This window comes from Babylonia areolata, chromosome 32 (genome assembly GCF_041734735.1).
Source record: "Babylonia areolata isolate BAREFJ2019XMU chromosome 32, ASM4173473v1, whole genome shotgun sequence".
In the NCBI taxonomy this organism is placed as follows: Eukaryota; Metazoa; Mollusca; class Gastropoda; order Neogastropoda; family Buccinidae; genus Babylonia; species Babylonia areolata.
This window is the reverse complement of record NC_134907.1, coordinates 1,009,163-1,019,162: the sequence shown is the minus strand read 5'-3', so window position 1 is coordinate 1,019,162 and position 10,000 is coordinate 1,009,163. Positions and strand designations below refer to the sequence as shown.

The following is a 10,000-nucleotide window of genomic DNA, read 5'->3' as shown; positions in this document are numbered from 1 at the left end:
GTCTCTCTCTGTCCTTCTCCATGTCTCTCTCTGTCTTTCTCTTTCTGTCTGTCCCTCTATCTCTCAGTTTCTCTCTCTGTGTCTCCGTCTCTCTCTCCATGTCTGTTTTTTTCTCTCTCCTCCCCCCTGTATAATATCTCTCTTTATCTTCTCTCTCTCTCTCTGTGTCTCTCTATTCAACTCTCTCCCACTTTCTCTATCTCTTTATCCCTCTCTGTCTTTGTCTGTCTGTCTGTCTCTCTCTCTCTCTCTCTCTCTCTCTCTCTCTTTATGCCTCTCTGTCTCTGTCTCTGTCTCTCTGTCTCTGTCTCTCTCTCTCTCTCTCTCTCTCTCTCTCTCTCTCTCTCTCTCTCTCTTTTACAATAACCTGCGGCAAAACATCTGAACTCTGAAGTTCAACCGTATGTTCACTTCCTGAAGAATGGTTCTGTTAACAGTATTCGTAAACTCTGCGTTTATATATTTAATGCCCTGAAGATACGACAGGAATTCTGTGACAACAATGATGACAGTTAGAATTAATTTACTATGCACAAGAAGCACTTTTGTTCTACAGGTTTAAGTTAGTACGTATTTTACATTTTGTTGTCGCTGCGTGATCACCATATTGTGTATTTTTGACCTCTTTCCAGGAGCCGGAGGCCTGGAGATTAAAGTTTTGTTCTTGTTCTTGTTCTCTCTCTCTCTCTCTCTCTGCCTCTCTCTCTCTCTCTCTCTGTCTCTTTTTGTGCCTCTCTCTCATTCTCTCTGTCTTTCTGTTCTGATAGGACAGGACAGTCATTGTATAAGATACGCTCTCAGGATGTGTAAAGAGACTGAGAACGATCAACCCTGTGAATTACGAGGACTTTTCACAATAACTTGTACCATTCTAAGATATGAATAAAAGTCACGTAGTTAAAAGACTAAAAAATGAAAATTAAAAAAAAAACAACTTTGAGAACAGAAAGCCGATGATAAAAATACTGGAAGATCACATGAAAAATCCTCTGCGGTTTTGGGGCAGGGGTACCATAAAGAAATGTATAAACAGGCTTTTAAGTGCAGTATAATATCTTCAGAAGAATGGTTCAACCACTTTGCTAATGTATTCTGTTTGATCAAGACGGCCCGAAGAGTTGTTCCGATTGGATATTACCAAACTTCCATGGTTTCAGTGACGTGAACGTTAAGCAGTGTGAAGTATTTCATCATACCATCATGCAACAGGAAGTATTAGACGTTGTTTCCGGTGATAAAACAACACCACAGCATGGCCTGTTGGTTGGTTTTCTGTACTTTTATATCCACGCACCAGCACAAGTTGCGCTGGTTTGGTTTTTACTTAATGTTTCAATAAACTGTTCCATTCACATTCATCCCCCACATGTATCGTCGGAAGCTATCGTCCAGCCAACATAAAGGTGATGCCATCTCACCAGATAATTACAGGGGGTTCTTCTTCAATGTTTGCTGGAAATTGTATGGCTACACTTTAAATAAACGTCTATTCATAACTGTTTGTCTTGTCTTTTCTTGTCTTGCATCTCTCTTTCTCTCTGTCTTTGTCTCTCTCTCTCTCTGCCTCCCTGTGTCTGTTTCTAACACTCTGTCTGTCTGTCTGTCTGTGTCTCTTTCTGGGGGTGAGGGCTGGATGTAAAGATGCATGTTACTTGCTTATCTATTGCTCTATACAATAAAGATTCTCTCTCTCTCTCTCTCTCTCTCTCTCTCTCTCTCTCTCTCTCTCTCTCAAAGCAGAATCACATAGAAACTCCATACATAGCTACACTCTAAATAAACGTCTGTTCATAACTGTTTGTCTTGGCCTGTCTTGCATTTCTCTTTCTCTCTATCTTTGTCTGTCTCTCTCTGCCTCCCTGTGTCTGTCTCTAACGCTATGTCTGTCAGCCTCTGTCTGTCTGTCTGTCTGTCTGTCTCTTCAAGCAGAATCCTACAGAAAACACTCAGTTGCAAAGAAACCCTCCATGAATGTGAACAACCAAACTGCACACAGTCTTGACTATGGTGGGCAGGGAGCTGGCTATGTCAACTAAACGTAGTACACTACATGGATTAACTCACTCAGTACGGCCAGCCCTCTCTTCTCCTCTACACAGACCCCTCGGATGTCCAGTGGGTGTCTGAATGACCCAACCTTTAGCTTCCGTCATCAGAATTGTGGTATTCTTTGTCAACATTCACCTCTTCAGTATAAGAGCCTTCAGCTTGCAATATTTTGATGATGGTAATTGGGGTGAAACGCTGTTAACGTCGTCCCTTTCGCCGTTCGTATGGAGAGAGTTAAATAGTGGTGTTGAAATTGACAATAATGGCCAAAAACAGATTACAGTTCAAATGTGATAAGACGTTACTTTGGACAAGAACGGTAAGACATCATGGGCACTGAGTGAAGGTCAGTGGCTGAACTGTCAAGGTTGTACCTCTGTGTGTGTGGTCATTGACTGAGGTGAAGGTCAGTGGCTGAACTGTCAAGGTTGTACCTCTGTGCGTGTGGTCATTGACTGAGGTGAAGGTCAGTGGCTGAACTGTCAAGGTTGTACCTCTGTGTGTGTGTGGTCATTGACTGAGGTGAAGGTCAGTGGCTGAACTGTCAAGGTTGTACCTCTGTGCGTGTGGTCATTGACTGAGGTGAAGGTCAGTGGCTGAACTGTCAAGGTTGTACCTCTGTGCGTGTGGTCATTGACTGAGGTGAAGGTCAGTGGCTGAACTGTCAAGGTTGTACCTCTGTGTGTGTGGTCATTGACTGAGGTGAAGGTCAGTGGCTGAACTGTCAAGGTTGTACCTCTGTGTGTGTGTGGTCATTGACTGAGGTCACGGTGTAACAGCATCATGTCAGTGGTGTGTGGTCAGTGATAGGGGTGATGATGTAACAGTGATAGGGGTGATGGTGTAACAGAGGTGAAGGTGTAACAGTGATAGAGGTGAAGATGTAACAGTGATAGAGTGAAGATGTAACAGTGATAGAGTGAAGATGTAACTGAGGTGAAGGTGTAACAGTGACAGATGTGAAGATGTAACAGTGATAGAGGTGTAACAGTGATAGAGGTGTAACAGTGATAGAGGTGAAGGTGTAACAGTGATAGAGGTGAAGGTGTAACAGTGATAGAGGTGTAACAGTGATAGAGGTGAAGGTGTAACAGTGATAGAGGTGTAACAGTGATAGAGGTGTAACAGTGATGGAGGTGAAGGTGTAACAGTGATAGAGGTGAAGGTGTAACAGTGATGGAGGTGAAGGTGTGACAGTGATAGAGGTGTAACAGTGATAGAGGTGTAACAGTGATAGAGGTGAAGGTGTAACAGTGATAGAGGTGTAACAGTGATAGATGTGAAGGTGTAACAGTGATAGAGGTGTAACAGTGATAGAGGTGTAACAGTGATAGAGGTGAAGGTGTAACAGTGATAGAGGTGTAACAGTGATAGAGGTGTAGGTGTAACAGTGATAGAGGTGTAGGTGTAACAGTGATAGAGGTGTAACAGTGATAGAGGTGTAGGTGTAACAGTGATAGAGGTGTAACAGTGATAGAGGTGAAGGTGTAACAGTGATAGAGGTGTAACAGTGATAGAGGTGTAACAGTGATAGAGGTGAAGGTGTAACAGTGATAGAGGTGAAGGTGTAACAGTGACAGAGGTGTGACAGTGATAGAGGTGTAGGTGTAACAGTGATAGAGGTGTAACAGTGATAGAGGTGTAGGTGTAACAGTGATAGAGGTGTAACAGTGATAGAGGTGAAGGTGTAACAGTGATAGAGGTGTAACAGTGATAGAGGTGAAGGTGTAACAGTGATAGAGGTGTAACAGTGATAGAGGTGAAGGTGTAACAGTGATAGAGGTGTAACAGTGATAGAGGTGTAACAGTGATAGAGGTGAAGGTGTAACAGTGATAGAGGTGTAGGTGTCACAGTGATAGAGGTGTAACAGTGATAGAGGTGTAGGTGGAACAGTGATAGAGGTGTAACAGTGATAGAGGTGAAGGTGTAACAGTGATAGAGGTGAAGGTGTAACAGTGATGGAGGTGAAGGTGTAACAGTGATAGAGGTGTAACAGTGATAGAGGTGAAGGTGTAACAGTGATAGAGGTGAAGGTGTAACAGTGATAGAGGTGTAACAGTGATGGAGGTGAAGGTGTAACAGTGATAGAGGTGTAACAGTGATAGAGGTGAAGGTGTAACAGTGATAGAGGTGTAACAGTGATAGACATGATGGTGTAACAGTGGTGAAGGTGTAACAGTGATAGAGGTGTAACAGTGATAGAGGTGTAACAGTGATAGAGGTGTAGGTGTAACAGTGATAGAGGTGTAACAGTGATAGAGGTGTAGGTGTAACAGTGATAGAGGTGTAACAGTGATAGAGGTGTAGGTGTAACAGTGATAGAGGTTTAGGTGTAACAGTGATAGAGGTGTAACAGTGATAGAGGTGAAGGTGTAACAGTGACAGAGGTGAAGGTGTAACAGTGATAGAGGTGTAACAGTGATAGAGGTGAAGGTGTAACAGTGATAGAGGTGTAACAGTGATAGAGGTGAAGGTGTAACAGTGATAGAGGTGTAACAGTGATAGAGGTGAAGGTGTAACAGTGATAGAGGTGTAACAGTGATAGAGGTGTAACAGTGATAGAGGTGAAGGTGTAACAGTGATAGAGGTGTAACAGTGATAGAGGTGAAGGTGTAACAGTGATGGAGGTGAAGGTGTAACAGTGATAGAGGTGTAACAGTGATAGAGGTGAAGGTGTAACAGTGGTGAAGGTGTAACAGTGATAGAGGTGAAGGTGTAACAGTGGTGAAGATGTAACAGTGATAGAGGTGAAGATGTAACAGTGATAGAGGTGTAACAGTGATAGAGGTGTAACAGTGATAGAGGTGAAGGTGTAACAGTGATAGAGGTGTAACAGTGATAGAGGTGAAGGTGTAACAGTGATAGAGGTGTAACAGTGATAGAGGTGAAGGTGTAACAGTGAGAGAAGTGTAACAGTGATAGAGGTGTAACAGTGATAGAGGTGAAGGTGTAACAGTGATAGAGGTGAAGGTGTAACAGTGACAGAGGTGTGACAGTGATAGAGGTGAAGGTGTAACAGTGATAGAGGTGTAACAGTGATAGAGGTGTAACAGTGATAGAGGTGAAGGTGTAACAGTGATAGAGGTGAAGGTGTAACAGTGATAGAGGTGTAACAGTGATAGAGGTGAAGGTGTAACAGTGATAGAGGTGTAACAGTGATAGAGGTGAAGGTGTAACAGTGATAGAGGTGAAGGTGTAACAGTAATAGAGGTGTAACAGTGATAGAGGTGAAGGTGTAACAGTGATAGAGGTGAAGATGTAACAGTGATAGAGGTGAAGGTGTAACAGTGATAGAGGTGTAACAGTGATAGAGGTGAAGATGTAACAGTCATAGAGGTGAAGGTGTAACAGTGATAGAGGTGAAGATGTAACAGTGATAGAGGTGTAACAGTGATAGAGGTGAAGGTGTAACAGTGATAGAGGTGAAGATGTAACAGTGATAGAGGTGTAACAGTGATAGAGGTGAAGGTGTAACAGTGATAGAGGTGAAGATGTAACAGTGATAGAGGTGTAACAGTGATAGAGGTGAAGGTGTAACAGTGATAGAGGTGTAACAGTGATAGAGGTGAAGGTGTAACAGTGATAGAGGTGTAACAGTGATAGAGGTGAAGGTGTAACAGTGATAGAGGTGAAGGTGTAACAGTGGTGAAGATGTAACAGTGATAGAGGTGAAGATGTAACAGTGGTGAAGGTGTAACAGTGATAGAGGTGAAGGTGTAACAGTGGTGAAGATGTAACAGTGATAGAGGTGAAGATGTAACAGTGATAGAGGTGTAACAGTGATAGAGGTGTAACAGTGATAGAGGTGAAGATGTAACAGTGATAGATGTGAAGATGTAACAGTGATAGAGGTGAAGGTGTAACAGTGATAGAGGTGTAACAGTGATAGAGGTGAAGGTGTAACAGTGATAGAGGTGTAACAGTGATAGAGGTGAAGGTGTAACAGTGATAGAGGTGTAGGTGTAACAGTGATAGAGGTGTAACAGTGATAGAGGTGTAGGTGTAACAGTGATAGAGGTGTAACAGTGATAGAGGTGAAGATGTAACAGTGATAGAGGTGTAACAGTGATAGAGGTGAAGATGTAACAGTGATAGAGGTGTAACAGTGATAGAGGTGATGGTGTAACAGTGATAGAGGTGTAACAGTGATAGAGGTGTAGGTGTAACAGTGATAGAGGTGTAACAGTGATAGAGGTGTAGGTGTAACAGTGATAGAGGTGTAACAGTGATAGAGGTGATGGTGTAACAGTGATAGAGGTGTAACAGTGATAGAGGTGAAGGTGTAACAGTGATAGAGGTGTAACAGTGATAGAGGTGTAACAGTGATAGAGGTGAAGATGTAACAGTGATAGAGGTGTAACAGTGATAGAGGTGAAGATGTAACAGTGATAGAGGTGTAACAGTGATAGAGGTGATGGTGTAACAGTGATAGAGGTGAAGGTGTAACAGTGATAGAGGTGTAACAGTGATAGAGGTGTAACAGTGATAGAGGTGAAGGTGTAACAGTGATAGAGGTGTAACAGTGATAGAGGTGAAGATGTAACAGTGATAGAGGTGAAGGTGTAACAGTGATGGAGGTGAAGATGTAACAGTGATAGAGGTGTAACAGTGATAGAGGTGAAGGTGTAACAGTGATAGAGGTGAAGATGTAACAGTGATAGAGGTGTAACAGTGATAGAGGTGAAGGTGTAACAGTGATAGAGGTGAAGATGTAACAGTGATAGAGGTGTAACAGTGATAGAGGTGAAGGTGTAACAGTGATAGAGGTGAAGGTGTAACAGTGGTGAAGATGTAACAGTGATAGAGGTGAAGATGTAACAGTGGTGAAGGTGTAACAGTGATAGAGGTGAAGGTGTAACAGTGGTGAAGATGTAACAGTGATAGAGGTGAAGATGTAACAGTGATAGAGGTGTAACAGTGATAGAGGTGTAACAGTGATAGAGGTGAAGATGTAACAGTGATAGATGTGAAGATGTAACAGTGATAGAGGTGAAGGTGTAACAGTGATAGAGGTGTAACAGTGATAGAGGTGTAACAGTGATAGAGGTGAAGGTGTAACAGTGATAGAGGTGTAACAGTGATAGAGGTGAAGGTGTAACAGTGATAGAGGTGTAGGTGTAACAGTGATAGAGGTGTAACAGTGATAGAGGTGTAGGTGTAACAGTGATAGAGGTGTAACAGTGATAGAGGTGAAGATGTAACAGTGATAGAGGTGTAACAGTGATAGAGGTGAAGATGTAACAGTGATAGAGGTGTAACAGTGATAGAGGTGATGGTGTAACAGTGATAGAGGTGTAACAGTGATAGAGGTGTAGGTGTAACAGTGATAGAGGTGTAACAGTGATAGAGGTGTAGGTGTAACAGTGATAGAGGTGTAACAGTGATAGAGGTGATGGTGTAACAGTGATAGAGGTGTAACAGTGATAGAGGTGAAGGTGTAACAGTGATAGAGGTGAAGGTGTAACAGTGATAGAGGTGTAACAGTGATAGAGGTGAAGGTGTAACAGTGATAGAGGTGTAACAGTGATAGAGGTGTAACAGTGATAGAGGTGAAGATGTAACAGTGATAGAGGTGTAACAGTGATAGAGGTGAAGATGTAACAGTGATAGAGGTGTAACAGTGATAGAGGTGATGGTGTAACAGTGATAGAGGTGAAGGTGTAACAGTGATAGAGGTGTAACAGTGATAGAGGTGTAGGTGTAACAGTGATAGAGGTGTAACAGTGATAGAGGTGAAGATGTAACAGTGATAGAGGTGAAGGTGTAACAGTGATAGAGGTGTAACAGTGATAGAGGTGAAGGTGTAACAGTGATAGAGGTGTAACAGTGATAGAGGTGAAGGTGTAACAGTGATAGAGGTGAAGATGTAACAGTGATAGAGGTGTAACAGTGATAGAGGTGAAGGTGTAACAGTGATAGAGGTGTAACAGTGATAGAGGTGAAGGTGTAACAGTGATAGAGGTGTAACAGTGATAGAGGTGAAGGTGTAACAGTGATAGAGGTGTAACAGTGATAGAGGTGAAGGTGTAACAGTGATAGAGGTGAAGGTGTAACAGTGATAGAGGTGTAACAGTGATAGAGGTGAAGGTGTAACAGTGATAGAGGTGTAACAGTGATAGAGGTGAAGGTGTAACAGTGATAGAGGTGAAGGTGTAACAGTGATAGAGGTGTAACAGTGATAGAGGTGAAGGTGTAACAGTGATAGAGGTGAAGGTGTAACAGTGATAGAGGTGTAACAGTGATAGAGGTGAAGGTGTAACAGTGATAGAGGTGAAGGTGTAACAGTGATAGAGGTGTAACAGTGATAGAGGTGAAGGTGTAACAGTGATAGAGGTGTAACAGTGATGGAGGTGAAGGTGTAACAGTGATAGAGGTGAAGGTGTAACAGTGATAGAGGTGAAGGTGTAAAAGCATCATGTCAGTGGTGTGCAGTCAGTGAAAGAGGTCTCACACACACACACACACACACACACACACACACAGAGAGAGAGAGAGAGAGACAGAAAGAGAGAGAGAGAAACAATACACACACACACAGAGGAGAGAAACGCACGCGCACGCACACACACACACACACACACACACACACACACACACACACACACAGTGTGCACTCACTAGACAACATGGCGAGATGGCGACAAGAGCTGGCCAGACGGCGGTAGCGTCCTCCCTCTTCCTCCCCCTGACCCCCCCTCCGGTGACCTCCGACCCCTGTGCCGCAGCAGAGAGGGACTGCAAGTCAGTGTGCAGCAGACCTGCAAGGTCCTCGGCCAAGTCTCCACAGGGCCGGCACCCGCACTGGGCCTCAAGGAGTCAGTGTGCAGCAGACCTGCAAGGTCCTCGGCCAAGTCTCCACAGGGCCGGCACCCACACTGGGCCTCCAGCAAGGCGGCAAGACGCGGGTAGTTGGTGAGGTGGAGGGGCGACCTGTGGACAGCCAGAGAACACGTCTGCGATGGCTGCCGTGCCTGTGGGGGGGAGGGGGGGGGGAGGGGGTAGAGGGGGGGGGGGGGAGGGAGAGAGAAAGGGGAACGTCATCATGGTCACCACTGTCGTCACTGCGTCCGTTCTGTTCTCTGTGTGTTCTGTCTGTGGTGATGACGTGGGTCACTGTAGTTATTGCGTCAGTTATTGTCTGTCTGTGTGTGTGTTCTCTTTGTGGTGATGACGTGGGTCACTGTAGTTATTGCTTCAGTTATTGTCTGTGTGCTCTGTCTGTGGTGATATCATGGGTCACTGTAGTTATTGCGTCAGTTATTGTCTGTGTGCTCTGTCTGTGGTGATGACGTGGGTCACTGTAGTTATTGCGTCAGTTATTGTCTGTCTGTGTGTGTGTTCTCTTTGTGGTGATGACGTGGGTCACTGTAGTTATTGCGTCAGTTATTGTCTGTGTGTTCTGTCTGTGGTGATGACGTGGGTCACTGTAGTTATTGCGTCAGTTATTGTCTGTGCGTTCTCTCTGTGGTGATGACGTGGGTCACTGTAGTTATTGCGTCAGTTATTGTCTGTGCGTTCTGTCTGTGGTGATATCATGGGTCACTGTAGTTATTGCTTCAGTTATTGTCTGTGTTCTGTTTGTGGTGATGACGTGGGTCACTGTAGTTATTGCGTCAGTTATTGTCTGTGCGCTCTGTCTGTGGTGATATCATGGGTCACTGTAGTTATTGCGTCAGTTATTGTCTGTGCGTTCTCTCTGTGGTGATGACGTGGGTCACTGTAGTTATTGCGTCAGTTATTGTCTGTGCGCTCTGTCTGTGGTGATATCATGGGTCACTGTAGTTATTGCGTCAGTTATTGTCTGTGCGTTCTCTCTGTGGTGATGACGTGGGTCACTGTAGTTATTGCGTCAGTTAGTGTCTGTGTGCTCTGTCTGTGGTGATATCATGGGTCACTGTAGTTATTGCTTCAGTTATTGTCTGTGCGTTCTCTCTGTGGTGATATCATGGG

At 44.1% G+C, this 10,000-nt stretch overlaps 1 protein-coding gene across 3 annotated transcripts in view; it reads right to left on the bottom strand.

Moving 5' to 3' along the window:
• Positions 1 to 8,807, bottom strand: part of LOC143276609 (uncharacterized) — a 56,076-nt gene extending 47,269 nt beyond the window's left edge. For 2 of the 3 annotated variants that reach the window (XM_076581217.1, XM_076581219.1), the window contains exon 1: positions 8,669 to 8,785. Coding sequence is in view for 1 of the 3 variants with exons in the window: in XM_076581218.1 (XP_076437333.1) it covers positions 8,669 to 8,678 (10 nt within the window). In the remaining 2 variants the exon portion in view is untranslated. Of the gene's footprint in view, positions 1 to 8,668 lie in introns of all 3 variants that reach the window. The other variant, XM_076581218.1, reaches the window with a different exon arrangement.
• Positions 8,808 to 10,000: the final 1,193 nt, after the last annotated feature.